The following is a 25,643-nucleotide window of genomic DNA, read 5'->3' on the forward strand; positions in this document are numbered from 1 at the left end:
CCCTGAATAGGATGATGAATCCCCTACATAATCCCTAAAAAACCATTGCTAGTCAGCCTAATCCAGGTTTCCTCAGTTAGCCAGCTTGTCCAAAGCCTGAGAAGTTCATAGGGATTGCAGTTGAATATAGCTGCCCGGAGACACCTGATAGTGATATGGGTGGCATATAAATTAAATAATAATTGAAATAAATAGATTTGGGGGCACTAGACAGGAGACTAGTATGCAAAAGTAGTTAAATCAGTACTCTGATGAGTCTCTGCATTTTGAAGTTAACACAGATTCATCCTAAAACAGAGGTCTAACAGCATAACATATTGCATGTACACACATCGATATATACAATTGTTTAAGAGGATTTTTGATTTATAGATGCTGCCATTCATTTTTATTTGTTTTGATAGTTTGTTTTACACTTCAAACACCTTCAAACACTTAGCTCTCTGGAAAAGGTTCTAATGCTGGGAAGAGTGAAAGGAAAGAGTTGAAGATAGAAGAGCATCAGCAAGAGGCAATGGGTGCATGGTTGGAAGACCTGGTAAGTGAGATAAGGAATAGAGCAGCATGGAGAAAATCTATCAAGTGACTTGTGGAGATATAACTAATCTATCAATTTATAAACTGATATCTGATTTAATATGAGGGAGATTATTTATCCTTTGTTCATTTTTAGTTGTGCCCTTGGCATTCTATTACCGAGATTATAACCTAAGAGTCTCTTGAGTGTGTCAAAAAAAGAAAGAAATCAAATACACACACCTACATAAGTGTCACTGTATAGGGCCAAGAATTTGACAGAAGTTACTCTTCATATAGTTAAGAAACAAACATCACGATGTTCTGCTCAGCAACTTAACTATCATCCTTGATCTTTTGCTTCATGCAATATTAGAAGGACATGCTACAGTTAATATTTTATGTGTGCAGCCTAGCTTTTTATTTTAAAAATAGGAACATATGGATATTATACTATACTATGTAAAAATATAGGAAATGCAAATGTCTCCTTTTATGCAACTACTTTCAATATATTAAAGAAACAAAATAAAAACAGTAGCTTTTAATTTAGAAGTAAGGAATCCAAGATCAAAAGTTCATAAAGCTGAGGAATGAGCATTCCCATGTGATTCTCATCATTTCCTATGTCTACTAGCAGATCAGACTACTATTTTATGGCTAAAAATAATGAGACGTGTGCACTGTGCATTAGGGTTTTCAACACACTCCCTGCCAAATCCCTATGCACCCATTATGAGGCCTCTATAATAAAATGGAGAGAGTTGGTTCAAACTCTCTCTTAGCAGACTTTACAATATTCCCTGGGGCACAAAAACATTTTTCTCTGCCAAGCTTAGAAGAAATCTGAAACTAAAATAAAGGAAGCCTAAGATGGGGTGGGAGGGTGGGGAGGAAGAGCTAGCTAATCTGCAAACCTCAGTATCAAATTAAATTTATCTGGCTTCTGAATAAGATTATCCAACAGTTATTTCATGGATGCAATAGTAAATAATGATTTCATAGGCATGACTGAAAGCTGTTTTTAAGTTACATTCATGCATGAATGAGGTAAATAAATCTATCTCATCTTGAAGATTATCTGGCTCTTGCCATAGGACCTATTATAAAAAAAATCTAGTCATAACATCTCCAGCCAACTGGTATCATCAGAGACAAATATAACTCTACTGTACATGACATGCATGACTTCTAAATCTGATTGCAGCTGAATGGCTTAAGAAGTAATATATAACCTAAAAAACTTGGACATTCTGTTCAATTTAAGTTAGTTGGAAACTGAAAAATGTGTTCCTATCTTACATCTTAAGTCATGATAGAATGGAAAAGATTAAGCCAATACACTGGTCATTTTTTAAGCTGTTACCAGCTTTAGCGTCACAAACCCTCTGCACATACAAATCGTATAGCAGATCTTAATAAATCATGAATGAAAGGATGCTCTGCTTTTCTTCACTGATCTGAACAGGGGACTAACTGATTCATTACCTCCTTTTCAAATGTTTGCTTTTTCCTAATTTGGACATTAGCAATTTGCCTGCAAGTAGAGCCTATTTTGGAGGCCCAAGTGAATTTACCTATTACAATAAGTGTAGCCAGAGTTGTTGTTGTTTTTTTTTGTCATAGAACACACCGGAACAGAGTTCCAGCACTTTTTTTCGATGGATTTTCCAGAGTTGCCTTCTTTTCCTATTGTTGCCCTTCCTATCCTCGTTTGTTTTTGAAAATGCACCGCTGGTGGTATTGTGTGAGCGGAGTCCCCTCCAGTGCTGTATGCCTCCTCTAGGAGGAGCCATGAGGCACTGGAGCACCACAGCCAGAGTGTGGCTTGATTGGCTGGGTTGGATCATGTGATGTGGAAGCCAATGGTGGCAGTGGGAGACACGTAAACACGGAGGCCATCTTTCACGAGAGGGTGAGCGAGCCTTTTGCCTTCCCTTACAGAAAGTGGGGTGTGAAGTTAAAAAGAGGCAAAGCAAGAGGAAAGAAAGGTAGCTGGCGTGGAAGCTTGCCTGACAGCGAAAGTTTGCTGTTTCGGTTCCTTGGGTTGTTCAAAGGCTGGGATGTCTACGAAAATCTCTTTTTATACTTTATATTCAAACTGCAGAGGGGAAGAATAAGAATAAAGCCAATGTCTTGTGATTTGGAGGTATTATTATTAATAATAATATATATTAATTATGTACTGGTCAGATGTAAATGTAAACCTACAGTATGAGGTTTAATAAGATCTATTTATTGAATTGGTTTTAACTTAAAGGTAAATTAAAAGTAATCTGTTCACTGACAAAGTTTCAACTTTAATTTGTTTCAAGTCAATATCCATATTAATCTCCAAATGTAATTTTTTCCACCTTATTTGACAACTTCTTAAAAATAATTCAATCTTTTACAAGCAACCAAATTTTGTTTTATTGGGCCAATTTCATTCCACATAGAAAGCTGACATTTCTACTCATTAAACTAAATGGGTATGCCAGTGGTAAATATCCCAAAATATTAATAAAATGTCTTCTTGTTATTTAAAGCCACACAGCGCATGGTAACATTAATAGTATTAACTTATCTTGAACAAAATCCTAGTCTTTTAGAACATTAAAAATTGAAGAGGGTTTTTTTCAACTACAAAGGCAAACCTTGTAGAGTAGGCAAGGCGGATTGTATGACGTGTGTGAGTTCTGGCACCTTTTTTTTTTCCCAAAAAAAATCACCGGCTAAATATATATATGAATTTCAGGAAAATCTAATCCTTGTCTGTGAAGATATATGTAGAGTCAGTGCTTTTTTTTGTCATAGAACACAATGGAACAGAGTTCCAGCACCTTTTTTCGATGGATTTTCCAAGTTTTAAAAGTAACTTTTGAAAATGTGATGTTTGGTTCACATGGACTTGAATCGCCCTGTTGAGCGTAGCAGATCAGCAGCAAAATCATTAAAACAATGCATGCAGGCTGCTTGTGTGTTGATTTCGATGCATGCATACTTCATCCACGCTGATTGTGATGGTACTGCTCGGCTTGTGGCACTGCTCGGCTTGTGATTGGTCATTTGGTCACACACTGAGTGCTTACTGCAGGCGGCGACCATTATGTTTCGTTATACAACTGACATGTGTGGGTGTGTGTACAGTTATTGACTATATGTGAAAGGTAAATAATTTTTTTTATTTTAAAAAATCATTGAATTAAAAATCTTTTAATTTTTAGTGTAAAATTTACTATGAACTTTACTATGCCTTAAAATATAATAAATTAAATTTATGTTAAGAACTAAATATATAATTTTTTAAATAAAAGATTAACAAGATGTGAGCTCCAGCACCTTTTTTCTTACAAAAAAAGCACTGAGTGTAGCCAAAGGTGTAGAGTGAAATACAATATAAATTACTAAGATTCAAATGGAGAGCTTCTGGATGCCACTGTAATGAATGCAAGAACAGAGCAAGCAATAGCCATTTTGAATATAAAAAGTGCTCTGGGGGATTTCAGAGAATAAGCCATTTCAAGATTAGCAGTATCTATCATCTAATATGCTGATTTACATAACACTACTTTCTACTTATATTTTTCCATATAAGGTAATTCTTTTTAATTCAGGGCTTATCTAAAATGGTCTGCTTTTCTGAATAGTTCTACAGTCTGTAAACTAACCCCATTATGAATGAAAGCAAATATACATGTCCCAGGACATATTCTGGCGAGAGAGAAAGTCCCTGAGGATAACTAAATCTCTGATCCCAATGATCAGCCTGGATCACATCCTGCAACTAACATCTTTCCTTATTCCCAATATAATAATCATGCTAAGATATTTGCTGGATTTTATTTACAATGAAGAAAGGATGTCTAAAACCACCTAATTACTGACTCCAAATTTAATCATACTTGAAGAACACATACAAAAATCAAATGGTATGCTCCAAGTATAGCTAATTTTGGATTTAATATGATATATATGCTCCCTGAAATAATCTATACTTAAGACTTCTTAAGCCATTATTAAACCTTTTGGTAGAGTCGGAGAAAAAATGAAGGAAAAATATTGCCTTTTTTATAAGCTTTTGCTATGGACCACAGGAGGCCAGACACCCCCGTCCTCCCCTGTCTGCTGGAGTGTGCCCAAACTCCTGCCCACTGCATCAATGATACTATCTAACCATCTCATCCTCTGCTATCCCATTTTCCTTTTGCTTTCAATCTTTCTCAACATCAGGGTTTTTTTCCAATGAGTCCACTCTTCTCATTTGGTGGCCAAAGTATTTGAGCTTCGCCTTCAGTATCTGTCCTTCTAAAGAATAGTCAGGGTTGATTTCCTTTAGGATTGATGGATTTGATCTCCTTCCAGTTCAAAGGACTATCAAGAGTCTTCTCTAACACCACAATTCGAAAGCATCAATTCTTTGGTGCTCAGTCTTCCTTATGGTCCAACTCTCGCAGCCATACTTTACTACTGGAAGGACCATAGCTTTCACTATATACGTTTTCATTATATAAGCTATCTCTGCTTTTTAATATGCTGCCTAGGTTTGTCATAGCTTTCTTCCCAAAGAGCATGTGTCTTTTAATACTATATTATCTTTGCATTATATTTTATTGACATAAGTATACTAAAGCAAAGTCCTATACTATATACCTGAATATAATCAATCTTTAGTTGCTTAGGATCAATAAAGAGCAATAGCATATTAATGAAGGAAATTCCTTATATCTGGGAATCTTGGACAACAAGGTCCCAAAAGTTGCCATGTCCATTGGTATGTTATAGGGATATTAGCATTAAATTAGACAAGATGTTATTTTAATTTCACATAATGTCTTTGAAATAGCTTTGCTTTATACTCCATTGTTGTCCAGATGAGTTGGAGTTGTCAAAATTACCAGCCAGCATTTTCTGCCTGTTTACACAAGCTGAGAAATTTGGGGAGTTTATTCTTAGTTTTTCTGGGAAGATTTTAGGACAGTGACTACTACAATGGAATAGTATGGCAAATCTAACTAGTAGGTACAATCATCTAGTGGTGCTTCCAGCATTAAACTGGCATTTATTTTTAATGTGAACCTACTGCAGATGACACTGATAGACTTTTCCCTAATTGCCATGAATTGATTTCACTTCTGAGGCTATGCTTTTATTATTCAATGCCAGGAATGTAAATGTAAATCATGTGTTAAGTCACAGATGTAGTCCCAATGTGCCACAAAAGAAACTGAATGTGAAATCTATATTACCTCTGAGCAGATACAAGGAATGAAAGAATTTCTTCTTCGCCAGACAAATGGCTTGTGTCAAAAATAACACTGAATTCATACTAAGGGAAACAGAAAGCAACATTTAGCACATTATGGATATTCGAATAAGCATGATTTCTATTTGACTATCTTCTTTCATTACATTGTTGCATTTTTTTTCAGCATCATTTTATCATATTCCAGATTTGAAATCACTATACATTTTCAAAGATGAGAAATCATATGATGGTGTTTTTCTGTGTACATACCCAACTTACTTTGACTAGGCATAATAAACACAAGGAAAAGATCTCACAGCTATATCATAAATGTATGTAAATAGTGGTCAGCAAGGGATTCGCCAGTTGAATTCAATCATTGCACAGACATAGTATAAAATAGATACTAATAATTCAAAAGGTAGAATAGGAGCATTAGATTTTACCTTTCCTGCTGGATTCTCCTACTGAAAGCTGATTGGTGTTACTACCACTTAGCTGACATACAAATCAGGATTATTTTTGTAAACTGTCAAAGCCATTGTGCTTCAACTATGAGGTTCAGCTTTGAAATGCTTTGGTAGAACAAATTATGTAATCTGGATTTTACTATCATATAATAAAATCTGAATATACTCATTAATGTTTTGGTAGTATACTGAAAATATTTATCACTGATATATCACAGTGAGACAACACCCAAAAGTAAAAAGGAAGATGAATGTCCACAGTAAGGGCTTTCTAGTTCATTTTGAACAGACATTTGTCTTTTCCTTACTGAAAAGCATGGAATATATATTCAGCTGAATTGGTAATAAAGTATAGTCTGCATTTCTGTTGCATTTGAAATAGACGTTGAACAATTTGTGCACAAATATATAGAGTACCCATATCTTGGCCCCTTATACTGTAGACCTGTTAGTTTTGATCTAGCCCTGGTACTAGGGGAGGAAAGGTATGGTTGTATGGTTTATAACTTTTCTGAAACCCAAGCCTTGTTCTAGTAGACAACTTATTAGGAAAATAAGGAAAAGCAAGCAACTGTGAATATAATATTCAACTTATATATTTGTACTGTAATACAAACCTGCTGTGGTATTAGTTTCATTTTCCTTCCTAAATTGAACTGACATGGATAGGAACTGACCAAAAACAAAACAAAACAAAACAAATGAAATTCTAGCCATGTTTATCAACAAATGACTTGACTCAATTGGAGACATATAGAATCAAGTCCGAACTATTTAAAGATAGTAATTTTTTTATTTCAGCACAATTGTCTTTTCTCCTTCCAAGAACGAAAAATGATATTCAATGATTTATCAGAGGGTTGGACTAGATGACCTCCAAGGTCCCTTCCAACTTTACTATTATTATTATTATTATTATTATTATTATTATTATTATTATTATTATATCAATTAATTTTCCTGCCTTTGGGTATTTTGCATATTGACAATGCAATGTGGGTGCTGTTTGTTCCTATACTCAAAGAGCAAAGTCTCTTAAACTGATCCAGCACAGAATTAAACTTCAAAGCATTCAGAAACACTATCAAAATATAATAGCATAATCTACAGAGGTTATTTAACAAATAAAAAGTTTAAAAGAAAAAAAAGATATTTTATTTTTATTAGTTCTGTGCTGTATTCATCTGACCTTAAATCCTCTGATTTAAAGCAGGCAAAAATACAAAACACAGCAGAGCAACTAGGGACACCAATGGTAGACATTCCTCTTCAAAGACTTTGCCAAGGTAGAATCATTTTCTGGGAACTAAAAAAGATTCCCATTTGAATTCTTGATCAACTTCCATTAGGATTCTGTGGTTATGAATATCTGTCACTATCCTCTCCCTAAATTTTACCTAGTGAGGTAAAATTAGCAGCTTCTTCTAAGAAAAAACAAAGAACTAGTCCAGTGCTGAAAAATGAGTCTAGCGTCCAGTCGTTGAAGTTTCAGAAATCATGTGATCGTGCTTTCAGTGCTTGGCAACTGGCACTTATTTAGTATGGTTGCAGCAACCCATGGTCATGAAATTGCCATTTCAGACCTTCTCATCCAGCTTTCAACAAGCAAAGTAAATGAAGAAGCCATCAGGAAATTGTAAGCCATAGACAAGTGATAGCACCTTTACCATCCACTCTGATTCACTTAACCATTGCAACCAGAACTGATATCACACAGTGGCATAATTACATGAATTTTCATTTAATGACTGTGTTGCTTATTTGTCCGTCCCAAGTGTAGTTGGTAAACAAGGACTACCTTTAGTTTATGGTCCACAGTTTTCTAGCACTGATAATGTTACCTAGTTTGGATAATGAAACATCTGCAAGAAAGCAAGAAAGCTCAGAGAACAACAATGGCCCCACTCCACACATTTCTTTTCTATGCAGGGAAACTCACTGTTGTAGGAAATCATCAAGCAATACCTTGGATTTAGATTTCATGAAGGGAAAACCCACACTGCACTTAAGGAAGTCTGAGTCCGGTTCCAGCAATTCGCAAGCAATACCCATCTCATCCTGAAAGAAACAGAAGGGAAAGCTTTTTAAAAAAACATTTTAATGAATGAGTATATAGCAGAAAAAAATGGTGGGATCTAGATTAATTCAGCAGCATAGAGGCTGCATATCTATTCACTTATCCAAGAGGAAAGTACTGCAATGAGATTTATCCTGCATCTTTCTAATGAAATTAGTGGAATATGTGTTATGATTAATTTTCTCTTTTTAGTCTAAGCCAATCAACAAATAGATAAATAAATACCAAAAACAAAAGATAGAATAGTAAACCAGAAAAAGAAAGAAATCAAGCACCCTACTAGTACCAAGAAACATATCCAGACTGCAAAATAGTCATAAGAAAAAATATATTCAGCATCATTCTGTCACTTTTATCTACAGAAAAAAAAATCTCATACATAATTTGTTCTTTGAATTGTATACATCAGTGATGGCAAACCTTTTAGAGACTGCCAAAAATCGCCCCCCACCCCCCGTCCCTACTCCACCTTGCCCACTGGGCCACCCACCACCTCCACGGCCCGCCACAGGTCATTCTGGCAGCCCAGCAGCGCCATGGCAGCCATGCCTTCCACCCATGCCCCACAGCAGCGTGCGACAGGGCGCAAGGGCAGAGTCTTGTCCCTGCTGCCCAGCTACCATGTCCTTGGTTGTGCTGCTTCGCATGGGCCACGCCTAGAGGTGACTCTCCTCCAGAAGAGCTGCTGGTGAGGGGGCCATGGGAGGAGGCCGGTCTGGGGAGACGGTTCGTGTGCCCAGAGAAAGGGTTCCGAATGCTGCCTCTGGCACCCGTGCCATAGGTTCGCCACCACTGGTATACATCATGGTTTGAGATTTATATTTTGTTCATTTTGGGCCATCTTTCTTTTTTTAGGCTCCATCCCATTCTTGAATTATAGAAGTAATTTTACAGAAGTAATCCTACAGCTTAAAATCCTCACTCTGCCTGCTGAATTTGAGGCTAAAAACACAACATTTCTTAACATTATAATACTGCATATGTGCACAGATCAGAGGGGAAAAAAGACACGGAGATATTGTACCACGCATAGATATAAATAAAATTAGCACCAGCAGTTGAAAATGGCGGAAATGACACACATCCCTTCCTCTTTCAGATGGTGTAAAGCTGGCTTTGTCTCTCAACATAAATCTGCTACTACAAATTTCCCATTTAGGATTACACTTTCAAAATAACTACACATAGGTGAAAAAAAATCAAGCTAACTCTTAACTACAATCAAACAAACCTGATATAAAAAGAAAACAGTATCAGAAAAAATAAAATTAAAAAATAGCAAATTTAATGACACAGTTCTTTACATATTCACAGAAACATCCATGTGACCTCATCATTGATTCACTTTTTGGAAGCAGATTAGTGTCGTGCTCTTGACATTTTTTTTAAGTGGAGGGAGAACAAAAACAAAAAAAGAATATTTTCTTTGGCATTAGGCACAGATGTCCTGTTCCTTTCCATGTTCTCATTAGTAATTCTGAGGTGTAGACATGCCCCCTATCAAGCTTGAGGTCGACCCATGCCCCCCACCAAACTGATTCAGGATTCACATCACTGATTCCCTGCTTACTTTGGGAGAATTCATTCAATAATATTAATCACAGGGAAAAAATGTTCACTGCCTCCCCCCACACACATGCCCTTTGGGTGCAGTTGAGGCTATTTTTGGATCATGAGATCACAGGCGTTGACATACACAGGAAGGCTGCAAGTGAAGGAAGGAAGGAAGGACGGGAAAAAAAACTTCACCAGGAGATTTCAACAAAGTTTACCTCCCCACACTTTGAAACTGTAGGAAGAAATGGTTAATACAAAAATAACTCAAAAGGTGATGCTGATGTGTCCAAACAAAAGTATTGATCAATCTGAAACATGAAACAAAACACACAAAGTACAGATAACTCACAGATCATAGTGAATATGGGAGAATGAGCAAGTGAGATGTGTATGTGAGAAGTACAAGGTGATATAGCAGAAGAAGGAAATGGGCAAATACTTAAAAAATGAGATATGCGATTCTACATTTTCTGAAACAGAATTAAAGCTTTGTCAGTATTACCTTAAATATCTCACTTGCCCATTCTTGAAAGAGGTTGTACCTGCCTCTTTAAATTTTTTCAGGTATTTAAGTTAACGTACACCAAAATTTTAACTCCACATCAAAAAGATACAGAGTCACATATCTATTTCTCAACTATTTGCAGATCTCTTGGAACAGCTATATTCAGACTCTTCAAAATTGATCCATTTCTGTGTTAAAGTCAGAATAAGTCAGATACAGTAATGTCTCAAAAGAATTAACTGCTCAAATATCAGGACTGTTGAGTACTTTCCTTGTTCCCCAACTAAGCAAATCAGGTGTGAGTATGTGTTAGAATTACTCAGGAATATGAAATCTATTCTAAAACATTGGGGGAAGACTTGAAGTGACAAAAGTCTTCTGCTGTTTTCACAGCAATACAGATATTGCCACTTTTTTCAGGCACCCTTGAGGAGTAATTTTTTTCCTAACCAAGACAGAAAAGCAGAACCAGCAATACCTTCCTCCAACTTTATACAACACTTCAGACCACAATTAGGCAAGACTCTATCACATTCATTCAACTATTCTCAAACTGGCAAATACTTTAAACTAGTGCATAGTCAGAGCCTGAATTAATCACAGCAGGTAAAATATTTTCTTCTGTGATGAGGAAAGCAAGAAGGAAGAGATTTTGCTGCTGTTGTATGTAAAAAGAAAAAGAAGTGGCAGAATAGCTAACAAAAAGATAGCGGGAAGAGAAAAGGCAAGAGGACAGGAAACGTATGATAGACCAAGACCTTCCCAAGATCAGGTGCTGTATGGAAATCAGGCAGCTTCTTATGTTCCTTTTATTAACCCAGTGGTGAAATGGCTTCCTATATAGGGACTCAAGAGGTGTTTATGCAGTGCTTTTTTTCTACAAAAAAAAAAAAGGTGCCAGAACTCACATACGTCATACAACCAGTCTTGCCTACCCTACAAGGTTCCATCCAAAAAAAGGGGCCAGAACTCCGTTCTGGGCGTTCTATGAGAAAAAAAGCCCTGTGTATATGTATGTGCCTTTGAGTCAGTGTTGTCTCCTGGTGACTGCCTGGACAAATTCCTTCTGTTTTCTTCTCAAGATTTACAGAAGTGGTTTGCCACTGTCTGCTTCCTAGGGTTGAGGTCACCAGCTACTTGCGTGACTATGGCAGGACTAGAACTCATGGTCTCCCTATTTCTGGTCTGGCACCTTAACCACTATACTAGACTGGCTCTCCCTAAGACAATTGAGTTATTATTATCCATGATGGTTTTGAGACATAAAATGCTCATAAACATAAATATGAAAGGAAGTGTAAGTATAAAAGCAAAAAAACCAAAAGGTTTGCAGATTCTCCTACAATGTTATATAAGTGTGAGAGTTGGACACTAAGAAAGGCTGATAGAAGAACTGATGCCTTTGAACTGTGGTGTTGGCATAAATTATTGTGAATGCCATGGACAGCCAGAACAATCAAGAGAGAGCTGATGAGTGAGTCATACAAAACCAGAAACATCACTAGAAGCCAAACTTACAAGACTATGTTTGGTTTACTTGGCCATTTTGTCCGTGCAAATTCACTGGAGAAGCATTGATGCTAGGAATGGTTAGTGCAGCGGTTCTCAACCTATGGGTCGCGACCCCATTTGGGGTCGATCGACCATTTTTCGGGGGTCGCCAAAGAAGGCGATCCACCATTTTCTCCCCTCAGGGGGCAGCGCCGCGCATGCGTGCCGCGCATGGGGGCGGTGCCCCCATGTGCGCCGCACCACGCATGCGCAGAACGTTTGTGTGACGGGGGTCACCGTCACACAAACGTTGAGAACCACTGGGTTAGTGCATCAAGGAAAAGGGGCAAGCAAAGAACTCACTAACTTAATACCATCAATGCTGATATAAAGATGAACATCCAACAACTGAAAGAAACTGTGCTTGACAGGGTAGCATGGAGAGCATTTGCCTATAAAGTCACCAAGAGTCGGACACTGAATGGTTAAAACTAACTAATATCCTTTTCATGTACGCCAAGAAATTTCTTCTTTGACCATTTACTTTGTGAACATTTTGACAAAGCTATTAATATATCATCATGATTGTTTCAAATCCACAACTGGGATTCTATCATTTGAAGCAAAAAAAAAAAAAAAGTTTGAGGGCTCCTTAAGAAATATATCTAAATAAATTTTAAAAGAATATAAGAAGTACATTACCAAAGTATTATTATCAATGTAATGCATGATAAAACTAAATGGAACCTTTTCATAGTGAACAACTTTAGCTTATTAATATTCTCATTTAAAATTTCTGTCAGGTAATCTTCATTTGTGATAGCAAATAATCTCTGTGAATGAGAAACACACAAATAGTGAGTTCCAATTATAACTATAAAAAGAAATTACAAATGTAAAGGCAATATACCATGCTTGTATGTATTAGGAATTTTAATTAAAGTAAAGATTTGACATAGTTGATAGATCCATTTGGGAATTTCCAGTGTAATGTTTCAGAAACAGAACTAAAAACACAATTACTTTAATTTTTACCTGGGTTTAAAGTGTGAAATCCAAACTGATGCGATAAATAGTGCTCTGAAGTAAACATCTCAATTTAGCAACGTACACTGCCTGAGGACATATCAAACCCTACAAGCTTTCAGGTTCCCAAATGAAAACATACAGAATTACTTGCATGATGAAAGAGCAAAAGGAAAATCCCAACTAGAGTTCAGATGTTTTCTTTTCATTTGTGTTCATTTCCATGCATGCAAGCTACATCTTATCCTGCACTGGAAAGGAAGTCAGAAGAATTGCAAGTAGTCCTCGACATAACAGCATTTTGTTTTGTGATTGTTCCAAATTACAACGGCACTGAAAAAATGGATTTATGGCCATTTTTCACACTTATGACAGTTACGGCATTCCCATGATCATGAGATCAAAATTCAGACGCTTGGCAACTAAGTCATATTTACGATGGTTGCAGTGTCCACCTTTTTTGATTTTCTGACAAACAAAGGAAGCCAGATTCACTTAACCTTGTTACTAAATTAACAACTGAAGTGATTCACTTAACATGTGGCAAGAAAGGACATAAAATGGAATAAAATTCAGTTAACAAATGTCTCACTTAGCAACAGAAATTTTGGGCTCAATTGTGGCCATAAGCCGAGGACTACCTGTATACTAGTGTTAAATGGCCTGGATGTGAGAAATAACTGGCTGTGTTAAAAGCAGGAAGTTCTGAAAAATACAACTTTAAAAGAAACAACAGAGCCATTCTTCAGGAACAAGGCTCTGAATTATTACTTGGTATAGGCAACTATATATGTGTTTATTCAGAGCAAAGCTCCAAATGTTTTATGAATTCTCACATGCTAATTTTTAAACCTGGATGCAATTTTAGTTCAGCCGGAGTCAATAGATTTCTATTTGTAAACTCAGTGGGATGTGCTGATGATGTAAGATTATCATCAGCCTAAATGCCAGTTTATTCATTTTCTACCAAAAAAGGAAAAGCCTGTTCCTTCTACTAGCAAGCCAGAGAATTTTAACACAGGCTTTTTGAAAGAAGTCCTGGCAGAAATCTAGTTTGAACTGTGTTTTGTTTTTTTCTGTCTGTCAAAATCCTTCCTGGCCTCTTTTCTTTTTAAAGAAGAGTAGGCTATTTTTTTAAAAAAACAAACCACGTGTTTATAAGGAAAGCATCACATGGGTTTTCAAGTGAGTTCATAGCTGGCTGGGTCATTATGACAAAGCACAGATAGTTGCTGTTAATATAAGCATTGAAACAGTAAGGCACTTTAAATAGCCTAGCCTAACAAAGAAAATGCTAGAAATTTTCTTTTATATACATTACTTTGCAATTTAGCAACAGAAAAAAAGATCTGTGCCACAAAAATGTTCGGGCATACGTGCTTCTCCGTAAATCTTGGACAGAAAGAAAGATGCTACTTTAGCTATTTCATTTCCAGTTTTCCTTTTCATATGGCACACAGGCTTAAATAGAACAAAACACTTATGTATTGCAGTAGGAAAACCACAGGTCTTTATCAGAAGAGTTCTTATTAGACAAAATAAGAAAGCTGCCTCAGGGAGCTGGTTTTGGATGTCCTGAAGGGCAGAACACTATTGTTTATATTACTATGGATCTGTCTTGCTAAAAAAAAAAAAAAAGGACTTTTTATTTCTTGGAAATATCAAAAAGCCCTTAACTGACGAAGAGCTATTCCTGGATTCTGATCCATTCTCATGAGACTCTGTCTAGTTATTTTTTAAAAAAAGTTAAATGCAGCCCAGGATTCTTTTGCAGTGGAAAGTCTTCCCAGGTTTGAAGTTTTAGCCAGACAGCAGAAGAATAATATATATTAAACCCCTTGGTGAACAGCCTGGCATAACTAAGGGGTTACTGTTGGCATCAGCTGGGGTCCCATGAGGAAACAAAGTCAAGTTTAGACAAGTTGTGCACACATAAAACTAGGTTCTCTCAATTATGTCTACTGGTCATAATGAAAAGTGACTGAATGGGCACAGCTGAGAAAGGATGTTAAAAATTATGCAAGGCTTAGCGTCTTATGACAATAACAAGGAAAATGTCCCAAATGATGTGTAATCAGCCCAAGATTTATTGGAAGAATATGACATATTACAGTACTGTGCCTTAGTTTAGGAGTATTTTCTTATACAAAGACAAGTTTATGATATTAGCAGGAAATAATGTTATCATCTCAGTAACATTCTTGACAGTATTCTTCACTTTTCCCCCAAAGAATGCTTAGGTGACATTTAGTCCTCAATAAAAAGTAAACAAGGAATGAATGAATTTTTAAGGAACGTGGTATGCCTTTGAAAGATAACTATATGAAACTGTATTTAGATAACTGAGAAAGTATGTTTAAAAGCTATGCAAGCCTTAGCATCCAATGACAGTAACAAGGAAAATGTCCCAAATGATGTGAAATCAGCACAAGATTTATTGGAAAAATCTACTGTATTCTTAGTTACCTAAATTATCTACCATTATTTTTTCATACTTTATAAAGTCTAGATTAAGAACAAATACATTCAGGAGTACTTTTTTTTTTTTTTTGCCTAGTCTCTGATAGGGGTGCCCCATTTTGGAGTAGTAGATTAATAGAATCTCCACCAGGTTTATGCATTTAGTATCCTTTTATCTAGTTCTTGGTTGGTTTTTAGGTTTTATTTCTTAATGCTTTAATGTTCTTACTGTTTTATTTTATGCTGTTATTTTGTTTAAGCCACCCAGAGTCACTTGACAATGAGATGGGTGGCATATAAATTTAAAAAATAAATAAATGCTATTATATTGGTCCGTTATTTGTGAACAAAAAATAAAAAAATTACAAATACTACAAAATGAACTTTATGATTTCCTTCCAAAATTGGACTAAATATTTCTGCAATATAATTGTTTGGATTGATAGATTGCATGCAATAATTCAAAATATATTGCTATCAAAATCTGTCTTAACTTAAAATCTGTTTTTTCTTCTCTTAACATTAAATTCTAATATTTAGGTCTATAGTCATCACTTATACTAGCAACAAGAATTCATTATTTTGCAAATTCAAGCTAATATGATAATCATTTATCAGTTATATACACAATCTGCAGAGTGAGCGTGAAGATGTGACAACAAAAGAAATAGAAATCTAAGGGCTACTGGGACTGGCCTCTCAGATGCATATCTGATATGCACTGATATGTTTACTGTGCTGCTGTACGATACTGATTATGTAGGAAAACTAAGACACTTCATTCAGTCTCATCAAATGAGATGTGACCACCACGTTGTGGAGAAGGGGCAGTACCATACTAAAATGAATTCATGTTGTGGTTTTGATTAACAAATTAAAATAGTTGATCCACAAACAGCCTGATACACATATAGCTCTGATCATTTATTACTCTGATATACAGCAAAGTTTAAAAGTGACTATATTATATTTCATTGCCAATCAAAAGAAAACTTCATTTCTTAGGAGCCACAACTAATATATTCACATACTGTGGAAGACCAAAAAGACGCCGTTCTATAGACATTGTTTTTAATTACAGTGAACATATGCCCTCAATTATAAAGGATCATCCTTTATTTTCTTTAAGATTTATTTTTCAAAAGTTCACTTTTGTCTTTTATTTTTGCGAGTTAACTTTTACCATATAAATTGTACCTCTTAATGCACAGCTTTTCATTCATTTAAAAATATGAAATTTAATAATGCTTTTTAAAAAAAATCACATATACTGTTTTTAGATATTTTTAATACAATGTGAGTTTTATAGAGTTTTTCTTGGTTTTGCTCTAGAATGTTCTTTTCTAAAGCAAAGTTCTAAATAAAAACAAACTGTTTTATCCTCATATATCTGTTTCAGCTTTTTTTCTTTTTCAGGGGGTCTTTTAATTTTACCAAGACAATATGGTCATTGTAATTTTAATAAAAACAATTATAAGAACAATTCAATTTGTATTAATGGCAGTAATAAAAATTACTTGGTTCCGGTGTTTGTAAATTCTGAGATCCATATACCCACAGCTTTTAAAATTTTTAAATGCTAATTACAATATTTGACTTTGTACTACTGTTGTTTGAAAGTACTGGAAGGACTATTTGTTCACAACATAAGATACTGCAACATTCTGGAATGTCAAACTGTTTTTGTTACTGTTGTTGCAGTTGTTACAAAACATATCAGGAGAGATTGGAGGAACCGAATATGTCCATCCCGGAGGACAAAAGGGAAAGGGAAGAAAATAAGATTCTAGAAGACAGGATTTGCAATATTAAGCAAAAATCAAGAATATGGGGACATAACCTTAAACTGACAGAAGAAAATTTCAAAAGCATTATTTAAAAGTATTCTTTAACACAGTGGTTCTCAACCTTTTTAATGCTGCGACCCCCAACCGGTCGTAAGTCGAGGACTACTCAACCGGTCGTAAGTCGAGGACTACTCAACTGCTGCAGCACCGTTTGCAGAATGGGACTTTTGGTGGGCTCAGCAGGGCAGAGACAGCCTGGACAATTCCTATTGGGTTTTGAAAGCCAATAGAATTAGACTCTATTTAAGAGAGTCTATTCTATTAGCTTTCAAAAGCCAATAGGATAAAAGGGAGTAGCACAGCTAAGGAAAAGGGGGAAAAAATGGCGGACTGCGTTGTTTGGCGACCCCCGTGAAATGGTTGTTCGACCCCAAATGGGTCCCGACCCACAGGTTGAGAACCACTGCTTTAACAGAAAGAGTGGTGGAAGCTGGGATCAATTTCCAGGGGATGTAGTGGGCCAATCTTCAGTAACTGAGTTTAAACATGTTTGTGATGTACAGTAACATATATCCATCATCCAGCAAAATTAAAAATAAAATAAAATTAATAATAATAATTAATAACTAATTAATTAAAAAGAAAAAACTGTCAAAGGGCAGACTCAATGAACTATTAGGTCTTTTTCTGCTGTTAGTTTTCTATGTTTCTTACCATTCAGTTGCCAAATGTCATTTTGAAAATATGACAAAACACTGTTTGGGATTTTAGTCATTGTTATAATTTTTATTCATTTTTTATGTAAGAAAGTGTCAAAGGTATAAGCCTAAGCATCAATCAGAATGGGTTAATCACTATTTTTGGGGAAATGTTGGCTACTATGAACTTCTGCAATGGTCATGATCTGATGGCAAAAATTACAGAAATAAATTCTATTCAGTTTTTACAACCTTTATAAAGTAGGAAAGTAATGTACTGAAAGCTGTTTATATTCTCAATTTTCAAACTGAACATGCCTAGTATACAGAATATCAAGCAGAACAGACAAAAACATATCACTCTACAACTATGCTATTGATTTTTATAAAATAATTAATTTTTATTGAGGCTTTTCAACATAATTAAAAAGAGTAAAATTTGAATTAAAGAAGAGAGGAGGGGAGCGGAGAGGAGGAGAAGAGTCTGCCTACTCTTTAGTTCACTAATATTGGATTAGAGGCTATACTGGTAGACAAAACAAAAACTATCATTTCAATCTTAGCTTTTTCTGTGCCTCTTCAAACAAGATGAGGATTCTTTGCTTTTTTTGGAGGGGGGGGGGGGAAGAGGAAATTTTCCAGACACCTGAGAAACGAATACTTTTTATTATAAGAAAGAAAGAAAGAGAGAGAGAGGGAGGGAGGGAGGGAGGGAAGGAAGGAAGGAAGGAAAGAAAGAAGAGCCCCCCCCAAAAAAGGGGGATCTGGAAGTTTCTTATGAAGTGCCAGAATATAACATTCTTCTGCATTGGTGTTAAGTTTCCAATTGGGAAGATTTGTATTTTGTTATAGGTAATTAGCTGTCTTCTGTATATCAAGGAATTTGACTTAAAACAATAAGACACAAACTCATGTATTTGGCAAATGCGCTATAGTCTTGTAACAATGCTTTTTGCACAAAGTCATAGCCAGTGCATTTCTAATCTTCCTTTAAAGTCTGTCTTGAAACATTCATTATCAGATGGAAAAATCAACCACTAATAAGTTTACTGCAAACATTTCAGTCACTGCAGCTTCATTTCTTTACATGATTATATATTTAGGAGAAGATTTCAATTAACCATTTGTGTTAAATTTTCTGATTTGGGCAATTTTAGAATATACAGCATCCTTGGTTTGATGGACAGTATTAGGATCTAAATATACTAAAACGTTAGTATCTCTAAAATTATGTCAGTTAGAAAGTTATGCAATGTAATATCTAATAAAAAAGATCTGATACTTTTTCTCATGCCAAATTATAAGGAAAACCAACTTTAAAAATTGGAAGAAGAATGGTGATATGGAACACTGATTGAGGTAGAGATATTGATTTTGGACCAACTGATAGACAATGAACTTTCAACATGTTCTGTATTAAGAGATAAATGACAATATTTACAATTAAAACAATTGTAGAGCCATCTATTGCATATTTGCTCAACAACCTTACTCTACTAAAAAAAAGTAGGATGGACCAAGAGTTGTGTTCTATTTGTAGTTTGTTTGAAGCAATTGTTTAATGTTTTAGTGCATCATCTGAATTAAAAATTGTACAGGTAATCCACAACTGAGCCAAAAATTTCTGTTGCTAAATGAGACAGTTGTTGAGTGAATTTTGCTCCATCTTGCGATATTTCTTATCACGATTGTTAAGTGAATCACTGTGGCTATTAAGTAACATGATTATTAATTGAATCTGACTTCCCCATTGACTTTGCTTGTCAGAAGCTCATAAAAATTGATCACATGATCCTGGGACATGACAACTGTCATAAATATGAGTCAGTTGTCAAGTATCTGAATCTTGATTATGTGAGCATAGGGATGCTGCAATGGTTTTAAGTTTGAAAAACGGTCATAAGTCACTTTTTTCAGTGTTGTAATTTTAAATGGTCACTAAATGAACTGTTGTTAGGTTGAGGACTACCTGTAATAACTTATATTATTGTTTGTTCTATTTTTATTTATTATCAAATTTACATGTCACCCATTTCACTCTGCAAAGCCACTCTGGGTGGCTTTTCATTTAAAACTGTCCTTACACAGATTTGAGGCTCCCTACCTACCTTCATGTATTCCCTTCAGGGCTATTTTTCTTTGTTATTTGCTATATAAACAGAATAAAATGGTTCTGTTTGAAAAGAAAAAGAAAATTCCATACAACTGAAAACAAAACATAGCAAAATTCAACACAAGAAAGGCAGAAATTTTGAGATCAAGTGGCTAAAACTACCACAAAAATTAATATGAATATTGTGCACGTTATGCAAATATACAAAGTAATATGTTTCACTGAGATGAAATTCTAACTTTTTTTGGAAATCTGGTAGTCCTACTCTAAAGAAAAGCTCATAGAAAGGGAACAATGTGAAGTGTTGGAAGAGAGAATTTCAGGTCTGATAGTATTGCTGGTTATTACTACTTCTATTTCCCCACTAGCCATTTCTAAAGCAGCAATGCTAGGGTAATTGTGCGAAAGATTCAGTATGAATAAATACCCAACCAGCTTTGGAAGTTCATCTTATAAAAAATCTTCTACAATTATAGGCGTTTTATGAAGCTTCTAACTACAGAAAATACCCATTTAGTGTGCATCCGTGCTGTCAGGATGCAAAGTTGGGGGCAGGTGCGGGAGGGGGGTAATGAAGCAATTCAACAAATGAAGCTTTTTAAATATCACTCAGTATGCCCTTTCTCACCCCAGTGAAAAGGACTAAGGAGTTACCAAGAAATACCATTAGCATGGCTCATGAAATTTCACAGCTAAAGGAAATGAGAGCCAGCAACAATAATAGTGGCAGGGTAATTCAATGCCACTCCAATCATTACTGAGTCAGAGCACAATTTTTCTTTCAATCATAATAGTAGATACTTAGTGTCTCTACACTTAATATACTTTTGCTGAAATTTACATAAGATGTTTGAAATAAAGAACCAGTTACCATATATTGTAACTGTAGGTACAGTAGGTAGTTGAAAGCCTGCTAAATTAAGTCTACTAAGAAGCAGATAGGAGCCATATTGGGGGTTGAGGGGTGAACAAGCCAAAAAAAAGGCAGGACATGGTATATTCCAAGGCTTTATAAATGGGGCTATATAGTGGACATGAAATGGAATTTGGAGGGAATGTTTAAGCACCTCCAAACAAATGTTTCTGCAGCCATGCGAAATATATATGATGAATCAATGCAGATACATATAACTTCAGGCATGGAAACTATACACATTGTGTTTACCATGTGAAAAATTTTGAACAGCTGAGATGGAGCCACCTAATCTTCTGTAAACAAGAAAAAAGCTTCCCCTGAAGACAGATAAAGATTATGGGATTTCGCTAGCTACTGAACTTTTTTTTTTTTTTTTTTTTTTTGTAGTTTAGTGATTCAGCTAATCTTCCATGGGATTTGAGAAACAGGGAAGGTTAGTTAGAGATAGTAGGATATCAAGGAAATACCTTCCCTATTCCCACCCACTGAGTGTCAAGAGGGCCTGGGTACCCCCAGACCTATATGGAGTGGCTCATTTGTTTTTGCTGCTAGGGAAGTGGAGTGTTATTGGGTTTTTTTATTGTTTTTGTATTGGTATTTTGTCCTTGTAAGGCACCCGGAGTCACTGAAGAGAGTGACTTGCATGGCTTTCTAAATGTCCTTAAATTAATAAATTAGAGGAAACCACATAAATCTGATTAAGAAGAAAAATAGTTAATTTAACATGGTGTTTGTAACTTTTTCTTTTACAAGGAAATTGAATTCTTTTGATCCCAAGGAATAATTTATTTAAAGAACACTGGAATGTTAATGACATTTCAAAGAATATTCATTGAGGTCCAGTGTCAACCAAAGGTTATAGCCCTGCCTTATTTACTGAGCATTAATTTCCTTCTTCTCCTTCATATTGCAAATAATTATTTCTCCCTGCTCACAGATATACAGTACAAGATGTTCATATCAGCTCTCTCATATATTGAGTGGCAAATAAAAGTACAGCAGTAATTGAATACAATAGAGGTGCAACGTGGTCAACATATCTGAGAAAGGAATCTCGTTGAATCTATCAAGATCTTCATTCCTCATTCCCAGAATAGAAAAAAATGTGTGCATTTTTACAAAACTAAAGGTGCAGACAATGAAGGAGGAAATTGATGGCAAGGGACAACTCCCTTCACACTTTCAGCAAAACAATTACCAATTAGAGCTTGAAAGAATGTAGTAATGGCAACTTCTAATATTCTATTTAGCTTAATATACATAATATGCATATATAATATGATGTAGTAATATATATTTAGGAATGGCCATGTCCTATGAAGCAAGGTTATATGGAAGCTAAGAAGTTACAAAATAAAATCTGCATTCCCTAAATTAAATTACTTCGTTTAATTACTATAAAAATGACAGCAGAAAATCTAACACCTTTAATGTTGTTATGAGCCACTTGGAGATGCTTAAGATGGGAGGACATATTAATCTTTTAAATAAATAAATGTCAAATAAATATCTAGCAAAGATTTTTCAGTATTTGACTTAAGCAAGCATTTTTGAAACTACTGTTTTTATTGACAATTACTTATTGAGAGATTTATCCAGATTGTCAAAACAGAAAGAAGATTCGATTACAAGAAGGAAAGAAGAAAGGTCTTTTAGCGGGTATTCAATAAACAAATAAATACTGAAAAAAGGAACCAGTTTGGTCAAGGGGTTAAGGCAACAGTCTAGAAAATGGGAGACTGTGAATTCTAATCCCACCTTAGTCATGAAAGCCAGCTGGATGACCTTAAGCCAGTCGCTCTCCCTCAGCTCAACTCACTTCACAGGATTGTTGTTGGGAAAATAGGACAAGGAAAGTATGTTGGATTTGTTTACCACCTTGAGTTATTTGTAAAAATAATAAACATGGGATACGAGAAATAAATACTGAATCACTATTATGCTGATCAATGCTATAATTTTATGTGGCTTCCTCTTAAATTAGGAATTCTGCATAACTAAGCCCACTAGGTAGGAAGACGTTTTAGGGTTACTACCTATGTTTGACCAATTTCAAATACTATTAACATTAAATAATTTCTACAAGCAACCAGACAATTTGGTTACACTTTGTTTGTTACTTTCATAACAAAATATTTCAGACAAAATGCTTCAGAAATGAATGATTTCTGTTTAGCCTTTTCCTGTTCAGAAGAATTCATTTAAATTTAGAGGGGGGGGGGAAATCAATCAAAATAAATAAGGGATCTAGGCTCTCTTGCCTATTCCTTGCTACAATGGTGGGTGAATACTAATTTCAATTACTTCAGTTTAACAACAATAAAAATGATGAACTTGCCTGTCTGACATACTGATTATGCCTACCTTTTGCCACATTTTGATAAAGAAAAGCTCTCTGGAAAAGTTGAAAGCGATGTTTGTGTCATAAGCATCATCCCCAATGTTAGAAATGGTGATGTTCAGCGAGATGTTCTTCACAGCTCCCAAAGCCAGATAAGGAGCCCTGTCATCAACACTGCAGGAAAAGAGCAGCAAATTAACACCTGGCTATTCATTCTTCTCTTTTTAGAAATTTTACAGTGGAAAAAAACTGTATGAAATGTGAGCCAAAGAAAATCTTCTGTTACCAGATGACAAATGGAAACAAAAGAAGGATGTGCTGGCTCTCCTCCTAGACTATCACTGTGGACTAAGCCAAAAGTATTATTTCAGGACATTTTGCAGATCAGAGATTTTATTTTATCCACTTTCAGTTCTTTGCTGGTGTGATTCTTCACCGAAATGAATGAGGATAGAATGGAGAGAGTCTATTGTTTTCTAAAAACATAGAATGTCATAAAAATAATGCAGTTTACAAAATATTTGGAATAAGTGGGGTAGAATACAAATATTATCCATTCTATGGCCTCTTCATTTCAATGTTCTCTAAATACCTTTGATGTGATTCTTAAATATATTTATTTATGTGATTGAAAAATTAATAAGGTAGCTTTCCCAGCACAGCCTGCAATAATAAAAAATAGGTCAGCCCATAAACAGATGATTTGGGATGTCAAACAAGCTCAGAAAATGAGTCAATTCAACAAGAATGTAGTAATAGTGATACCGGTTTAATATCAATGTATTAATATGAATATCTGGCAATAAAAACCAGACTGCCTAAGATCACCATCCCTGCTGGAACAATTAAATATGCAACCAGTGCCAGTACTACAATCTAAGAAAAGCAGTTCTTTAAAATATTCGGTATTATTAGATACTTTTAAAGCAGAAAATTGAAAGTGAGATGCAATTTATTTATTGTTGGCTTGCTTACACTATATTAATTTCACTACATTCCTTAAGGACTCATGGCAGTTTACCATATACTGTAGTAGAAAACCATGGTAGTTTATAAAAATCATCCCAAGGAACAATGCAACAAAAGCTAAAATATTAAAACTTACTAAAACTCCAATTCTCCTCATCATTCAATTATTATCTCTGAGACTATGACATTAAAAGCTGTATGAAACAGCTATTTTTCAGCCTTCCTAAATATTAGGAGGCAGATCCCCAAGGTGAATCTATCCCAAAGGACTGGAGTCATAGCATGAGTTTCTCTCTCTCTAATGAAATTTACACTGGAGAGAAACCCTCAGTATCCCTAAAAGGGGCTGTGGATTGAACAGCTACTATAGGTTCTACTTGGAGTTGACAGGCCAGGCAAAACAATAGTTCATACATGGAACTGCTCACCAAGATCATTCAGAAATTGCAAATATTGCAACCTGTTTCTTAGCTGCAATTCACACTTAACAATGTTATGCTTTCTACTTTGCTTACTAGTAGGCTTTCAAGTACCATTCAAAGCACTGGCTTTGATCTATAAAGCTGTTAAAAGTGACTAAAACATTGATAAGTAGTTTTGCTACAGTTCTTCAATAGCTTAAGAATCAATTAAAATTATTTAAATCTTTCATGCACTTTGATTAATGAATTCAGACAAAAATGCAACTTTTTTCAAACACTTAAATAGTCTGTTAACACTGAAATGATGCATGTATTTTTCACCAAGATAACAATGCATATGCACCATAGGCCAGTATCTTCAGCTACTAGTTTCTTATAATAATAGTATTTTTAAAAAGCTCAGAAAAACAAAGACAATGCTTTTAAGTAGTCCAAGTACAGAACATAGTCTACAATGTTTTTCTAAATGATTAAAAAATATAAATTAATGTCCAACTTGAAGGAACCAACATTAAATTCATAGCCTTTGCATTTCTTCACTGAAAAATACTGATCGATGTGAGGCCCAAGTTCAAATCCACAAGATAATAGTAGCAGTAGGTTGGACTAGAAGACCTCCAAGGTCCCTTCCAACTCTGTTATTTTGTTAGGTTTAGGGCATCTTCTCAAAAGAGAGCACTTTCCTGACTCTTTAAATCTGTGGTCATCTGGAATAAATCAGTAAGGAAGAGATTAGGAAAAAGACTTTCCAATTTGCAGAGGAATTATTGAGCTCAGTTTGCTTCTCTGGGTCATGATGTCATTGGACTGCCAACAGTGATGTACGAATGGCAAATCCCAGTGTGGCAGCATCTTACTCAGCATTGGCAGCACGTTATATAAATCAGCTGGATGGTCATTATTCAAATGTTCAAAAAAGAAGTGGACCCATGTTTCTTCAGCACATAGAAATTCTATTTGAGGAAGCAAATGAGCAAGCAGTTGAAGGTAGAGACAGAACATAGCATAATTTTAGTTTCATTGAACCATTAACAATGAGGCAAATTTATGTGATCCTTCTGATTTGCC

The 25,643-nt window shown here is 35.3% G+C and overlaps 1 protein-coding gene across 1 annotated transcript in view; it reads right to left on the bottom strand.

Moving 5' to 3' along the window:
- Positions 1-25,643, bottom strand: part of ITGA9 (integrin subunit alpha 9) — a 250,241-nt gene that overhangs the window by 60,198 nt on the left and 164,400 nt on the right. Inside the window, exons 18-20 of the mRNA XM_039336863.1 lie at positions 23,208-23,358; positions 8,179-8,271; positions 5,745-5,824 (exon numbers count right to left, since the gene is read on the bottom strand). Coding sequence (XP_039192797.1) covers positions 5,745-5,824; positions 8,179-8,271; positions 23,208-23,358 — 324 coding nt within the window. The remainder of the gene's footprint in view (positions 1-5,744; positions 5,825-8,178; positions 8,272-23,207; positions 23,359-25,643) is intronic.

This window comes from Crotalus tigris, unplaced genomic scaffold (assembly GCF_016545835.1).
Source record: "Crotalus tigris isolate CLP2741 ecotype Arizona unplaced genomic scaffold, ASM1654583v1 scf7180000017666.379230911805:20528666, whole genome shotgun sequence".
Taxonomy (NCBI): domain Eukaryota; kingdom Metazoa; phylum Chordata; class Lepidosauria; order Squamata; family Viperidae; genus Crotalus; species Crotalus tigris.